Below are 16778 nucleotides of genomic sequence, written 5' to 3' on the forward strand. Positions count from 1 at the left end.
ATAATGTCTGACACGGACAAGGAGACGGGACGAACGATAACATGGCTACCTGATTGAGAACGTACCAATGCTAGGGCAGGCGACCGACCTCATCTCGCAAAGGTGCATAGAAAGTATTCAGCTGAAGTGCGGGTTTGAGATTACAGGACACGTTCAGGGAGCAGAGAACTGGGTGACAAGGCCAGACAGTTGCCATTTTGACGGCTCGGAATCGCATCAAGGAGCACGCTTAAAAGCCTGTTTTGCTCTAGCCTCTTCCATCGCATCCGGTTGACGGGTGCGTTTGGTGCCACTAGTTTTTCTGCACGCTGCATGGGACTAGTTCCAAGGGAGGAGGGGTGGGTGATATCTTGAGCCAAGAGGAAGAAGCATCCCCGACTTGAGTCCATTGAAACGCAGAAAAAGCAAGAATTGCGTAGCCTTCTCGGCACCGACCCTTCTTGTCTTAGGGCACCTGCGCAAAATAGGGGAGATGATATGGTATTTTGCAATTTCCCTGCGACCGGACTGACAGACTCATCGTATCGTCCATCTCAGTATTGAGGAAAATTATGGAAAGGCTGAGTTAGGTCAGGTAATGAAGGCGATCGTTGACAAAAAGTGCCTGCGGGCTTGCTTCCACAATGCAGGGGCCATACAGAGTCCAGGGACGGACAAGCAGCCCCAAATGTCGGTGGATGTTACTCAAGCTTTGATAACCATCCCCCGCAGAATCATCGATTGCCATCCCAAAGGGCCCAGTAAGATGAAATGGGTGTGTGTGTACGGAGCACAGGGTACCCCGTATGGCATGTTCCGTTCCAGGTTCCGTAACCTGTCTCCACAGAGCGCGGAATGACAAAAGAAAAGTTCTTTTTTTGTGCGAAATACGCTCTCTGACGAAATGGTCGCACCTGACAGATGGCCGGATCGGTGAAAGAATGGGTTGAGAGGAGGAAGAACAGAGTATCATTGGGCGTTATCCTTTCAGAATGGGGGAATTTTTGACGAGAAGGGAGACTCATGGCCAGTCATCGCCCGTGATCCTTTCAGATGTTTGTATGATATTGGCCGGTGGGGGTGGTCCTCTCCAGCAACGAAGCGTGCGAGTGTGTCAATATTGGGATAATCCCTTTCCCAGCTGTACCGGGTCTGCACAATACCCAAGCCTTCCTTTCTGTTTTGTGTCACGCTTGTACCACAAAAAGCTGGATTGAAGCTGGGCGTACAAGGTCGAATCATAACCCGACGCTGGTAGCAGGAGAACAGCAAACAAGGTTCCGGCGGGGAACTGTGACATGCGGAGTACCTGGCACGTTCCAGTGCTGGGGATCAGAATGCCAGGTTACGCAAATGGCTACAATTGTTGCCCTCGATGCAGCCGTCCCTCTACATTATGGTACACAGCACATCACTCCGATAGCTGGAACCTCGCGGAAATCGACCCCAGCCCAGGCGGGTATGCTTGCTCTCAGTGTTATTTTTGCCAAGTAACACAAAGTGAGGACGGATTGCTGCCTACCGTCTTGCTCAGACATGCTTCATAGAGAGGCGCCCCTGGTGTGATCTCGGAACCCTTGGCGATCCTACACAGTACGTACAAGGACTGCCCACGATAATAGTCGAGCCAAGCATTTGGCTGTCGATAGACCGTGCCGTGACCCGTGATTGTCACCATCAAGAACAGAGTCAAACGTGAATGCCACCTAGGGACTGCTGCCGAACAAACAATTGTCGGGAGCGAATGAAAGGGTTGGACCAACTGCAGTAAGGCCCGAATAGGTATGCTCCTTGCGAAGGGAATATTCAAGTTAGAGAAAGGAGCACTCTGAAGTTTGCAACCCAAGCGGCATGCTGACGGTGGAGACAACATAGGAGATGATGCAATTTGGTTGGGGCTGGGCTGGACTGGCAGAGTTGGAATGCTGGGTAAGGGACCCGATCTCTCAAGATTTGCCGTCCAAAGATGACATTTCCATGTTGAGGCACCTTCTCTCGGCTGTCGAAGGGTCTTCGTCTGCCAGTGAAATACTGAATAGGCGCAGTGGCGCTATCATCGTTAAGCCGCATTTCTCGGACAAGGCGTTGAAATGGCACCGTGAGCATCCAAGGAGGGCCACGACCCATGGGGCTGGCTTGCTGGCTTGCTTGTGGGCGTTCTTGGACAAGGCAAGGTGCAGCAAGCCACGATGCGCCAGCGAGATTATCGAGCATGTGGTAGCAGGACCATCCCGTCGACGATGGTCACGCCCAAACCCCCAAAAAGCGCTCTCTGGAGTCTCATTTTTTTCCCGACATGACGATGTGCCTCGTGGGACAGAAAAGAGGCAATTTCCTGATACGACAGGCCGGAGGATACCGAAATTCAGAGTACGGAAAAGGAATGAGAAGTCTCAATAATGGTCTGCAAGCTTTCGGGATTTGAGTAAGACAGCTATGAAAGTGTGGAATGAGCCGCACTGCCATTGAACGCTGGGTGCAGTGTACATAGCACAAGTATGGTAGGCATGCCATGTCCAAGGCAAGGGAAGGGATGCAGCTGAGCAAAGCGACTGGAGCAAGCCCGGTGAGTGTTGACGGTGCCGGTTGATGGTGCCGCCACGGAAAGAATATTCATGGAAGCCTCGACCGGAAGCCTCCCAAGCTGGCGGCAGCAGCACAAGACTTCCCTTGGGCTTTTTTCTGTCCGTTGCTGTCTCGCTGGACGGAGCGAAAGCGGGCAACCAGCGGGACATGTTGTCTACCAAGGAGAAGGAGAGAAATGATGAGAGGTTCGGAGAGAAAGACGCCTGCACCAAACCGTCGGGTGTTAGCAGTCAGTGTCACCAGTCCTGGAGGGATTTGGGAGCTGTCAGTTCGAGATGTTGCGTACCATCTCGACCCGTGTGCGACTCTACCAAGTGGTCTAGCACTTGTACCTGCACAACGACCTCAAAGACGGTCGGTCATAGGCTGCTCATAAGCTGCTGATTGGAGGAATGGCATTGATTCGCCGAGTGAAGGAGGGGGGCATCGCTTTGAATCGCATCCGTCACGTCGGGTTGCGTGTCTTATTGGGAGCCGATACGACGACAATGCCAACAAAGGCAGCGAGAAGTGTCCGACATGCCATTGGTGGAGTTGGGATCGGAGCGGTCACCGAAACAGAAGTCGAACTATCGGATGTCCGAAGTGACGTTGAAAGAGAGGAGAAAAGTAGTCGGAGTGTCCATCATCAAATCCAAAAAGTGCGGTGGACTGGACGTTGGGTGCTGGTCGGTGGGCGGGTGTCAGGTGTGGTGCGATCGATGCGTGGTGATGAGTGGATCCTGAAGCCCCAGGAGATGAACTGTACTAACAGTGACACCGACAAAACCCCCCTTATCTGTGCCCTTATTTGATAGGGCGGTACCTGGTCACAAACTGCGGGATGGCGACGGGAGGCGCCTTCCCGAACTCGTCCTTCCATCTCCTCCAGATCACCGGCACCTGCCAAAACGCCAAATTGCAGCCCGCAGCGAGTCTGCAAAAAAGGCCATGGCACTCATGCGCGCCTGCCGTTCAAGCAGAAATCAACGACAAACGGAGGTCATTCAGGAAATTAAAAACTGAAGGTCCACCACTCATGGATGGCCCATGGCACGGCAGAACCTAGATGATGCCTCAGTCTGCGGGACCTGACCTGGCTGAATCTCACTCACTCCAGTCCGTCAGCCTCTTTCTTCATCGACTCCATCTTCAGCGCTTTCAGTTCCCTTCTTCCCTTCAACACTCATCCATTCTGGATCTGGCCATCACCGACCCAAAAGGTGACGACCCATGCGTCGATCAATCATGACCCAAAGCTTAACCCTAACCGCTTCTTGACCAATCCGCCCTCTTCTCCCTACACACTACCATCACCTCGAAACCGTCGGTGGCTGGTCTCTACGCGCCTTTGTTCTCAACGGCATGATTGATCCAGTCGGAGACCATACCAATCCAGGACTTGCTCAAAAACGTAGTTCCGACACGGCTCGGACGCTCCGAAAGGTCTAGAACATCATCTTCAAAGACTCTCAGACTCTCACGACTCTTCAGATGGCCACATTTCGTTCGGTTCGGAAAGTTCCCGATCTACTCCAAATCTCGATGGTAATGATGATGGCGCAAGGTGACATAGGCTGAACACATGTCTCATGATAATTCCCTTCGAGAAAACAGAGCCGCTATTTTTACTGAGCAGACCTAGACACGATCCTCGTATAGGAATTCATGCTGGTCTATTCGTACGTCGGACGGGACTCTCGGTGGTTCAGAATACACTCGTTTCGCGTTACACGGACTCACTTCAACTTTACAAATCTGGCTGAAGGTACTTGCCAAACAGCAAAGAAGGGGACTCTATCACTATCGTCGTCATCATTTTAATGCTCACTGGAAACATGGTGCTCTGAAAATTCTCGCCATAAGTACCTTTACAAGCCCCAACCGGACAGATACTTGCACAAGTCGGAAAGATAACCAAGACTTGTCTCGGGACTCTTTCAATTTCCACCTTCTTTTTCTTCTTGCTTCCCTGTTCTTCACTCCATTTCTCACTGCTCAATGAGCTCGATGAGATGCATCATCTCCTATTTTCGGAAGAAATTAGCAAACAAACGCAGTGGGGTTCAGTTTGCTCCGTCTTCAAGTCAAGGATTCGCACCCACTCCATGATCGCATACTGCAACTACGCACATATAACAGAACGGACAAACTGGGGAAAACAAGGTCACACGGATATTTACCTTATCACCCTTTTTCTCCCCCACGCCACACCCACCATTACCCATGCTTGGGTGAGAGAGATCTCTCAATTTGGTCTACTGACCGAAAAGGGAGAGGACCATGGTCGCACAAAAAGACAGGGACACACAGAGTCAAGTAAACCTCCCATCCCGGCTCGACATCCCTGCCAGCTGAAGGTGTGCATTCGCGGACATCGATGAAAACAGACAGTATTTTCGGCAGCCATAAAACGTCTATTATACCGGGGGTGGAAAGTAATATTGCATATCAATTGCGCTTCCGAACGTCAGATCTCTCACACACATTGGCTATGCACCAACAATAGCCTGCCACGGCTTGGTGTCAAGCTGCAGAGAACCAACTTCGTAAAAAAAGAAAAAAAAGAAAAAAAAGAAGAATTGCATTGGTAGCAATGTCACGATAATAACTGATTGTTCATGCGCTAACTCATCACAACGCAAAAAAGCAACTGGATGTCACAGCGGACACAAGCAAAAGGGCGAAAACGCAAAGGAACAGTCAATGGCAGCAGACTGACAAAATCGGCGGCGGCTGAAGACACAAACCCCAGCTCGACGGGTACCTGCGTTTGTCATACTCAACTTTCTTCCTGTCTTCTCCCCTTTTTCGCCCTTTTCGGGGCAGGGGTTTGTGGATTGATATTCTCTCACTCTTTGCACTGCAGTCAATGCCGTTGCTTGGATTCCATTCTCGTGGGTAGACAAACGCGGCAGTGAATTGCGTGAGTGACTGACTGGCAAGTAAAGGGGGGCCGGCATCGTTGTCCACCGGTCGGTCGGTTGAACGGGGTCACCGCCATGTTGAAAACGAGAGGTCAAAACAGTGGCTCGAATAATAGAGGAAGACACCAAGGACTGAAGTCTTACAGCGCACCTGTCAATAACACTTTCACGGTGCGGGGTGTATGTAATTGCCAATGGAACACGTCTGTATGTATGGGAATTGACAAACGGACTGTTTGGTTTCCCCGGTGTTCATGCCTTCTTCATTTGGTGTAAGTGATGCTTAGGTAATCAAGGGGATGATGAAGACGAAGAGAAATACTCAAAATACTTCATCGGATCTCAATCTCAACTGACGCGAGGAAGACCATTCACACGATGAACACAAGGATTTCCCAAGAGGACACTCGTGTGGATTGGGGTCAGCAAAGGAAAAGAAATCAGCCATGAAAGCATCGCGTACACGAATGCTAGTCAAAAAAAAAAAAAAAAAAAAAACGAAGGAAGAAGAGACGTTGTAGTTAAGGCGGAGAAATCAAAAGAGAAAGGACAATACGAAAATGAACTGAACTGAACTTTAATTGAGCAGGAGCGTCCGTCCCCTAGAAAGAAAGGCAACTAAGAGATCGAACAAACTCAAAAGTGAGTACGAGGGGACTTCACACTTTGTATGATCCCAGCCGTTAGTTGTCGCCACTGCATCATCAACTTCCCCGTCCTGTTATCGTTGTGGAAAACCTACCCCCTGGATAAGTACAGGTACGTAGGTAATGGAATCCTCGCTCTCTCTAGTCCTCGTCGTTTTACTTTTCTCTTGACAGCTACAACTTGAAGCTCCACCGGACTATGGTGGTAGATCATCGGTCTCAGCTACCTACCTACCTTATGGTGAGTGTTTCTCGACATGAAAAAAAAAACTCAAAAGGGGGTTGACGCTCACGAGAGACAGTGGAGAAAGACAACTTAAGTAAGCGGTTGCCATGAAAAAAAAAAAAAAAAAACCGCCGTTAAACCAGACTCCAAAGACCTAATGAGTGGAGGTAAAAGTCCCAGGCTCCCGTGCAGTTGTCGAGTGGTTTTTCCCCTTTTCCACTTTTCCAGGTAGTCTGACTTCAGTTTCTTTCCATAATTGAGACCTCACCCGACAGAAGCAGGAGTTAATTTTCTGAACTGACTGACTCTATCCACCCCAAGACAAGAACGGAGGTGATTTCCTGACTGCAGGGTATCTCTACCTAGCTTATTGTGCTGCTCACTTGCCGAGTACAATCCGTGTGAGATTCGTTATTTGTATCTTGCAGTCAGTAGGTATACATAGATAATATTTATCAGGCAGTGTGCACTGCATTGTGGTTCGGTCAATTATTCTCATGACTGAATAGATGACGAGAAGGAAGAAATGTAGAGGTAGTGTCTGGATTTAGGAAAGTCGTCAGGTTAATTAGTGTCGAGAATAGATTACCATTATCCCAATATCTGGCGTATAGTGTACGGTAAGAATTTTGAGAGACCCGACTTGAGGAGACTGGTGGAGTTGGTATAGCTGTTAGGCCCTCAAGGCTCCAATGAATAGATAGAGGTATGCACATATTCGACAAAGCAGTGGGATATGCAAGTAGCGGTCATGCTGCTGCCTATACTGAATAATTACGGATGGCCGGCTGTGGGCATCCATGGGCTGTTATGCATTATTAGGCGCATGCACGAGGGGGGGTAATCATTTAATGAAAATTTGGATACGAAAGAACTGAGGATAATATTTCAATTTCCCAGGGTAATAAAAAATAACCAAGAAACAGAAAGCCTGAACTGATATGATGTGATATATCCGGAACCCCAAAGAAAAGTAAGATCATAAGAAAAATCCACATCGCTCATCATCATCACAGCACTCTCATGTCATCCATCGTACTTTGATGTCCATACGATTTTGCTTTTCCCGTTCCATCCCTATTTTCGTCGTACACCTTATATCCCAAGCTCAGCATTTAGAGCTTGGAAGCAGGCAACGAGTTACCAGCGCTGGTAATCTCGTTGTAAAGCAGGGAGGTCAAGAAGTCGGCATAGTCCTCGCCAGTCACCTGGGTGGCGAAGTACTGAGCGGCAAGGTTGAACTTGTTACCCTGGGGAGCCTTGGAGGCGAGCTCGTCGGTCTGCTCCTTGAGAAGCTTGAGGGCGTACGACTTGTCGACGCGCTTGCCCTCGGCGGTCATGACGCCGTGCTTCACCCACTGCCAGAGCTGGGAGCGGGAAACCTCGGCGGTGGCGGCATCCTCCCTGTTGTGGTTGTTAGTATGATGATGATGGTGGATGCTAAGCAGATGGGGGAGAAAGCATATACGTACATGAGGTAGTTGATGGGGACGCAACCGACACCACGGATCCAGGCCTCCATGTAACCGAGACCAATGTTGAGGTTCTTGCGGATACCCTCCTCGGTGATCGAGCCGGGGACGTTCATGTTGAGCAGGTCCTGCTGGCCAATCTTGACGTCCTCACGGCGGTTGAAGAGCTGGTTGGGGGTAGGCATGTGCTTGTTGAAGACCTCAAGAGCAATGCTGGCAAGGGCGGGGTGAGCAACCCAAGTACCGTCGTGGCCGGCACGGGCCTCGCGGAGCTTGTCGGCGCGGACACCCTCCATGGCCTTGTCGTTGGCGGCCTTGTCGTCCTTGATGGGGATCTGAGCGGCCATGCCGCCCATGGCGTGGACACCGCGCTTGTGGCAGGTCTGGATGAGGAGCTTGACGTAAGCGTCCATGAAGGGGACGGTCATGGTGACGCAGGAGCGGTCGGGGAGGACGAAGGAAGAGTGGTTGCGGAACTTCTTGATGGTGGAGAAGATGTAATCCCAACGGCCGCAGTTAAGACCGGAGGAGTGCTCGCGGAGCTCGTAGATGATCTCGTCCATCTCGAAGGCGGCGAGAATGGTCTCGATCAGGACGGTACCACGGATGGTGCCGCGGGGAATGCCAACGTAGTCCTGGGCGAGGTTGAAGGCGTCGTTCCACAGACGGGCCTCAAGGTGAGACTCCATCTTGGGGAGGTAGAAGTAGGGGCCGAAGCCGCGCTGGACGAGCTCCTTGGCGTTGTGGAAGAAGTAAAGACCAAAGTCGAAAAGCGAACCGCTGACGGGCTCGCCGTCAATGGTAACGTGCTTCTCCTCAAGGTGCCAGCCACGAGGGCGGACGATGAGGGTGGGAAGAGTCCTGTCGGTGCGAAGCTTGTACTCCTTGGGGCCCTGCTTGAAGTCGATCTGGCGACGGATGGCATCGTAGAGGTTCACCTGGCCGTTGACCATGTTGGCCCAGGTAGGGGCGCTGGAGTCCTCGAAATCGGCCATGTAGGTGTAGACATCGGAGTTGAGAGCGTTGACGACCATCTTGCGGTCGGTGGGACCGGTGATCTCGACGCGGCGGTCGACGAGACCGGGAGCGGGAGGCGCACCCTTCCATGTGGGGTTCTCACGGATGTGCTTGGTCTCGGGGAGGAAGTCGGGGAGGACACCGCGGTCGATCTCGGCCTGGCGGAGCTGACGGCGCTCGAGGAGGTTCTTGCGGGTCTGGTTGAAGGAACGGTGGAGGAGAGCGACGAAGGAGAGAGCCTGGGGAGTCAGGATCTTCCTCTGATGCTCCTCAATGGGGCCGCTGATGGTGACGCCCTGGAGAAGAGTCTCGACGGAAGCCATTGTGAAATATGTGGTGGGTATCTTTGTAAAAGAAAATGCTGATGGTATGAAATCGTTCTTCAAGAAAGAGGTCAGAAAGTCAGCAATCAAGTTCAGAGCAAAGAGTTAATAAGTAATGTCAAGAGCAAACATACGAACTAAGAAGAACCCGTGCTACCGAAAAGTGCCGAGGATGTGAAGAGAGGATGATGTTTGCCGGAGGAGGTGGTGGAGGGGCAAGTAGATTGGATGAATGGGGGTATAGATAGGATAACTTGGGACAGTGAAGAGAGAAGAAGGAGCTAAAAGGAGGAAGGGGAGAGGAGTCTGTTTATCTGTGTGGAGGAATTGATAGCTTGAAGAGGTCTCGTGAAGATCCCATGGCTTCAACCCACTTCCCATCTGGGCTTGAGTCACTCACCTAGGCAACTCGGTTTCTGGATCCAATTGATGTCCGTCTATCGAGCACTTTACACTAACGTCGTCCTAACGAGGCATGACGAAAAGAACCGGGGCCATGCATCTTGTCGATGGCTCGGCAATAGCACCAGCGCGTGGTCTGTGGTCTGCTTGATGGAGCCCCCTTGGCGGGGTTGTGTTACCGACTGTTAATCATATCTTGCCTCTTTTACTGTTGTCCTTATCAATTTGCATCTCGAGATACCTGCCTCGGGCTAGGGGCAGTCTCCCATGTGGCTCTTCGCGGTTTGTCCCGGTCTAGGTACGATGATACCCTGGAAGGCAAATCGATGCTCATCCTTTCACGAATCGTCCACCTGCTGTAACGTACCGGTGTAAGTCGAGTCTCCATTGTACTTTGTCATGTCTCCAACAGAAGTGGTTTGTTGTTGTCCTGCATCCACCTCTCGCCAAAAGGCGGCACTCACGGTAAACCATCAATTGCTGCTTCAATGACCGTCATCTCATGTTTTTTTTCATCCCTCTGTTCGACTTGGACGTCTTGAACTTCAAGCAAAGGCATCATCTCGTCAAGAAGCGGCCGGTCACCCAAACTTACAAAGGATGAAAGCTGTATGTAATGAATGTCGGGGTAATCGACTCTGACATGTGACGGCTACCGTACGGTATGTACATTTCCACTGCAGTCCCGGCTGTGAGGTCATCGGTACGAAGGGGAAATGAGGTATGTACCCTGGTACCTTACCGGCCAACCCCGCCATGTGAGCGGGGTCCGCCCGCCAAAATCACCCAGAACTTGTGGGGGACTACGGCGGCCTGCAGTCACGCTTTAACGCGGGACTGGTGAGGTCCATACCCGAAGAAGGAAGACTCGCTCGCTTTATCAACTTCTTATCAACTTGATCGCTTTCTCAACTCATAATAAATTTCTGGGTTTCTCGTCTCTTTCTGCTTACAAACCAGACATTGCAGTTCAGACCTTGAGTTGCATTCAACGACATTCAGTCCTTTATTTCTATCAGCTCAACAAAACACCCGGCTCCGATATCGTACTGAATGACACCAATCAATAGGTCAGCTGACGAGATAAAGTCCAGCTTTCTCCCACTTCTTTTTCTAGGCTCCCCTGTTTGCTCGATACCTGTGCTCCAAGTCTCCCCTGCTTCGCTTTCGACAAGCTTTCTCTTGGCTTGGAGACGCTTTTGTTTTCGTCTACCGTTCCGCGTCCCTTGCAAGGGAACTTCCCCAGGCCCGGCGACTTGCCCCGCCATCCATCCGGGGCTCAAGAAGAGTGCCACTGGCTATCACTCGACTGGCCACTGGGTGTCCAGGGGACAAACCACTGGACGACCAACGGGAATGCATCCCCATGTTTTGGGTTTGTCTCCGATCTGCCGGCGCAGAGCCGAGGTCGACTCCTTTCGGGTGTGGGGAGAACAGGGTTCATAGACACTTTACCGACTCTTTCCGATCCACGTCGTCCATGTCTAGTCACGAGAAGTTCGCGACTCCGAACTTACACGATTCAAACAGCGACAATCCAAACAAAGCAGAAAGACAGAGACAAGACAAGGATCGATCATACGTAGTGACCCAAGTACAGTTCAATCATAGACCGTTCTGTCCTGACTGTGACCTAAAATAGGAATGGACCTCTGTATGGAATGCCAAACCATGAAGCCCAAAAAGTTCCCCAGGCCCGAATAAGGTCCATATTTGGATACGGGCTTGATGGGCACGACGGGGTACAGTAAACTCGACAAGGTCAGACCAAGCTTGTCTCCTACCTGCCAGGAACATCGTGCCTCTCAAGGTTCTCGCCAATCGCGAGGTGGTGATCACCTGCGATCATCACAAGAAAGGCAAATACAGTACTTCCAACCTTGAACCTTTACCGTAGTAGTGTACTACGCAGTACACAACGCAAGCTCGAGGCAAGTTATCGGCGATGGACGTCGATTGGTACCCTATGACAATGTTCGATTATTGCCGTAGACCGGACATAAGAAGCTCCTCCGGGCTCGGAAGTAGTGTACCAGCGGACTGGAAGTCGTCGGCTCAACATTCGAAATCTTTAAGAAATACTGCGAACTCAACTAACACCGACGGGTGTCGGTTCCCGGAGAGGGGCCGCCTACGACTACATCAATTGGCCACCTCCGATCCAGGAATCAGCACTTTTCGAACTACTGACAATAACCGTCCGGTCTGGCACCAGGGAGGAAACCTGAAACTGGCGTTGACATATAGACAAGCTCAAGGCCCGAACTCCGGCCGGTCCGGACGCGGGAGGCGGGAGGCTCCACAATTACCGAACTTCTGTTACGTACCGACCCTTCGACATGACCAACCTCATCGGCCCACTGATCTCACCGTGCTCACCAACTTCGCCAAGTCGACTTGATACGCTCACCATATTCACAACTGCAAATGCGTAACCCACCTCCTGACACCAATTGTCCGAGACAACATCATACCTTGCATCAACCATGCAACGTACTAAACGTAGGTACATAGGTACTGCACAAACCGCAGTGGCAAGCTTGCATAGCATAGGCTACCGAGATACATGGCAGCACATAGGCAGCGTACACACATGCTACATATGCTTTTTCGGATTCGGTCAAAGGGTAGGTACAGACAGTTCAGTTCCATCTGTACTCACCGCATACAACCGGTAAGTCTCTAGAAAAGAAGCTTCCGGTGCCGGCTGTCGAGACATTACCTTTGCAAATGACTACATGACAAGGCACATTTCGGGAAAACGAAGAAAGACCGCAGAGGAGAAATAAGGTTCAGGAACATCTAGGGGCAAAAAAGGAGACGAAGTAAGTACGAGATCGGGGAGTTGCGTTGGGAAGAAGGAAGGAAGGAAGGAAAGAAAGAAAGAAAGAAAGAAAGAAAGAAAGAAAGAAAAAAAAGACGTGATGGTCAGAATTTTCGATCTCCCGTGCATCCATCTGGCTTCGCGAAGAGAGATCCTCAAGAATAGGTAGGCAGAGAGTAGAAGGATTGAAACTGGTTGTGCTTTAGCACTGGGATAGGACATTGCGGATCCTGGGCAAACTACTATATTTTTATATCGTCAGGGACTGACTCTTCGAGGACTCTTTGAGGACTCTTCAAGATCTCTTCAAGATCTCTTCAAGTACTCTTCATACACTCTTCATGCACTCTTCAAGAACTCTTCAAGGTCTCTTCAAGTACTCTTCAAGATCTCTTCAAAAACTCTTCAAGTCTCTCGCGTCACAGTTTGCTTCTCCATACCTTGAGACAAACAAGGTCTCTTGACTTTCCTTTCAATCCAAACATTCAATCACACTTCCGTTCTTAAATTGCTTCGAAAGAGAACTCAACTCTTCGGATGAGAACTGTCCGCTCGACCCGACGAGATCGTTGGGATTGAACTGATTGATATATTTCATGCCGTCTATCCCATCTCATCCAATTCCATTTATCCCGGACTTTGGTTCCCGGCACCAGGTCTGCCAAGATAACCTCAGTGTGGCAGGGGGAAGAGTGCAAGTTGATTGACAAGTAGGAAGTTCGGACATACATAGTTGGGGTACTTATCTGGCCTTACTTATAGAAACCTCCTCTCCTAAACGGTTTTGCCTGGATCGCGAAACACTACCCTCATGGGGCAACGGAGGAAGAAAACAGAAGGGATACAAGACCTTGAAAGCTCCCGTGAATGTATACTACGCAACATGAGCTTAAACAAGCACGCCACGCAGCTCACTTCGAGCAGTCGGACACAATGGGGACCTGGGACTTGAAAGGAGGCGTACTTCAAAATGGTATCATTGAGGCTTCATTCTACATAGAATTACAAATCATCATCACCTTCCTTCCCCCTCTCCGTCTCCCTCTCTATCCCCCCCTGCCCAGACCAATCAATAGTCAGATCTAACCCTTATAAGGCTGAGGACCAATCATCAACTCGGGCTTCACCAAGGCATCAAACTCCTCCTCCGTCAACGCGCCCAGCTCGAGCGCCGACTGCTTGAGCGTCAAGCCCTTCTTGTGCGCATTCTTGGCCACCTTGGACGCCATGTCATAGCCAATCTTGGGGTTCAAGCAAGTAACCAGCATCAGACTCTCCTTCATGATCTTGGCAATCCTCTCCTCGTTGGCCGTCAAGCCGTGGACCAGGTTCTTCTCAAACGAACGCATGCCATCGGCCAACAGGCGGACAGAGTGCAAGAAGTTGCGGATGATCAAAGGCTTGTACACGTTCAGCTCGAACTGGCCGTTCATGCCGCCAATGGTGGTGGCCACGTGGTTGCCCATCACCTGCGCGCAGACCATGGTCAAGGCCTCGCACTGGGTGGGGTTGACCTTGCCCGGCATGATGGACGAGCCGGGCTCGTTCTCGGGCAGGTTGAGCTCGCCGAGGCCGCAGCGGGGGCCGGAGCCGAGGTAGCGGATGTCCTGGGCGATCTTGGTCAGGGAGGCCGCCAGGGTGTTGAGGGCGCCGTGGGCGTGGACGAGGGCGTCGTGCGCGGCGAGAGCCTCAAACTTGTTGGGGGCCGTCTTGAACTCGGTACCGGTCATCTTGGTGACTTCCTCGGCAATGGCCTCGGCGAAGCCAATGTACGTGTTGATGCCGGTGCCGACGGCGGTGCCGCCCTGGGCGAGCAGGCGGAGGTCGGGGAGGGACTCCTCGACGCGCTTGATGCCGAAGTCGAGCTGGGCAACGTAGCCAGAGAACTCCTGGGCGAGAGTCAAGGGGGTGGCGTCCTGCAAGTGGGTGCGGCCGATCTTGATGATCTTCTTGGCCTCGAACTCGTCCACCTTGGCCTGGAGGGCGTCGCGGAGGGACTTGAGCGCGGGCAGGAGCTCACCCTCGACCTCGAGGACGGCGGCGATGTGCATGACGGTGGGGAAGGTGTCGTTGGACGAGGCGGAGCGGTTGACGTGGTCGTTGGGGTGCACGGGCTTCTTGGAGCCCTTGACGCCGCCGAGGATCTCAATGGCACGGTTGGAGATGACCTCGTTGGCGTTCATGTTGGACTGGGTGCCGGAGCCGGTCTGCCAGACGACGAGGGGGAAGTGGTCGAGGAGCTTGAGGTCGGCGACCTCCTTGGCGGCCTGCTGGATGGCCTCGGCAATCTTGGGGTCTGTAACTCGCCCAAAGGTCAGCTTCTGCGCGCATAGCTCTTTCAGAGCTCCCAAGAAGAGGAATTCACGTACCAAGGCCGTAGCGCGTGTTGACTTTGGCGGCAGCGCCCTTGAGGATACCGAAAGCCTTGATGATGGGAGGAGGCATGCGGTCCTGGGGCTGGTTGATCTTGAAGTTGCTCAGAGAGCGCTGGGTCTGGGCGCCCCAGTACTTGTCATCCTCGACCTCAATCTCGCCAAAGGCGTCGGTCTCGATTCTGGTGTTCTTGGCCATGGCGGAGGAGCTGGAGAAGTAACGGGCAGAGGTCTTGGGAGCAACGGAGAAGCTGATGGCGGCCTTGGAGGAGGAGGAGCTGGCGACATTTGAAGCAACGCGGGCGGTGCCAGAAAGGCATGTGCTAGCAACGGCAGCAGCAGCCCGAGGCTTGGCCAGGCGGCCGGCAGTGCGCATCGATCGAAGCATGGTTACTAATATTCTATTGGGAGAGCGTGTGTAAGCGAACTGTGCTCGTATGCGTGTGGCTAGCACCGGAAGGTGGTGGTCTGGAAGCTTGGTGATAGCGGGGTATGTCGGTTGGAGAGCAGGAGATGCGACTTGTGGTCAGATGATGCTGATGATAGGTGGTGATGAGGGGAAATCGACACTACACCTGGTAGTACGATAGTAGTAGGTATTCCCACACAATGGAGATGCGACTACTCATAAAATACTCAGGGCAATGAAGAAGGAGTGGAAAGTGACGTTGGCAGAGATGATGGGGGTATCAAGAGAATGCAAAGTAAACATACAAATGGAAACAACTAAATTAAGGAATATACGCACCAGGAAAGGTCACAAACAGCAGCTCCGTAGGGAGGAGGATAGGGAGGCTTGAGATATTATTATATTTAACAAGTTCAGGAACAACAGGAAATCACGGAAATTCACGCGTTCGCGCGCTTATAAAAAGCACTCATCCACGGGCCCCTCGTGGAATATGGAACCAACCCATGAACCCTCCTCGTCAGTCGCCAGCACTCGGGAAGCGGAAGCGAGAAGCGCAATGGTTACTTAGGTCCCGTCCCGCCGTCCGCCAGCAGGACAACGAACGTCTCAGAGCTTCCATTTTTTTCTGCCGTGTCGTCACCCTTTCGCGCGACCCGGCAACAACTAACCCCATGCCTCCTTGTCAATTGAGGAAGCCCGAGCTACCTACCCCTGGCCGCCCGTCCACTGCCCAGTCCCGCGTGTCCCGCTATCCCGCCTGTTCCCCCTCTCGCGGCCCCCAAACACGGCAGCAGCGGTCTGCGCTCACTATAAACCCTAGAATTGCCCGCAACCCGCTGGTCCGTTACCCTAGCTCCGGCCGGGCCACCCCGGTTACTACCCATCACCGCCCAATCGGAACCCCGTTCAAACGCGAACAGCAAAAGGGAACAGTTGGCATTGACCAATCTGAGGTGACCAACAAACAAACCATCATGGTAACAGTGTCGTAGAAATTCTTTTGTTGGCTGCACAGTTAGTTGAATCTCGAAAACCTCTCATTGAAACTTAACACCTTTTTTTTTTTCATTTGGGTCTACCACGGCACTGACTCCTAGACATGGAAGATACATAAATATTACAAGCTTCTAGCATCTCAAGCTCCATACACCAGCTCAAGACCACAATTAAAAGATAACAAAAGGTACTGTAGTAGCTCATGTCAAAGGGAATCATGAATGTCCCCCGTCCCCTTTTCCATCTCTCCATCTCCATCTTCTCCTGAATGTCGTCCTTCTCAACGACAACGACTCGCAACTTCCAATAAACACAGCTTGTCAAGCGGACTCACTCATCAACTGGGCTCCACCATCCCCACCATAGCCGCCAAATGCCAAGATTACGTAGGGAAAGACGGAGGGCATCTTCGGATCTGTCGCTTCGTTGTTTTCTTCCTCACCACCACCACCCCCTTTTTGAGTAAACAAACAACTTCTTACCCCTGCCCATTCTCTTTGTAACAAACCCAAGGACTGTTCCTCACCCCCCCTCTATACGACCAGGACTAATAACCCGTATCCATTCGCCATCCTGAAACTCCAGAGGATTTTCCTCACATCCAATCCTAGTCCAA

General features: G+C 51.7%; 2 protein-coding genes across 2 annotated transcripts; both read right to left on the bottom strand.

The window, feature by feature from the left end:
* Positions 1–7459: 7459 nt before the first annotated feature.
* NEUTE1DRAFT_113578 (malate synthase, glyoxysomal) lies at positions 7460–9156 on the bottom strand (the record flags this gene model as incomplete). Its single annotated transcript, XM_009856844.1, has 2 exons — positions 7460–7748; positions 7817–9156. 2 exons carry the CDS (start codon positions 9154–9156, stop codon positions 7460–7462), a joined length of 1629 nt encoding a protein of 542 aa, XP_009855146.1.
* Positions 9157–13464: 4308 nt separating this feature from the next.
* NEUTE1DRAFT_113579 (fumarate hydratase mitochondrial precursor) lies at positions 13465–15142 on the bottom strand (the record flags this gene model as incomplete). The annotated part of the gene is made up of 2 exons (XM_009856845.1): positions 13465–14678; positions 14752–15142. 2 exons carry the CDS (start codon positions 15140–15142, stop codon positions 13465–13467), a joined length of 1605 nt encoding a protein of 534 aa, XP_009855147.1.
* Positions 15143–16778: the final 1636 nt, after the last annotated feature.

This window comes from Neurospora tetrasperma (assembly GCF_000213175.1).
Source record: "Neurospora tetrasperma FGSC 2508 unplaced genomic scaffold NEUTE1scaffold_81, whole genome shotgun sequence".
Taxonomy (NCBI): Eukaryota; Fungi; Ascomycota; class Sordariomycetes; order Sordariales; family Sordariaceae; genus Neurospora; species Neurospora tetrasperma.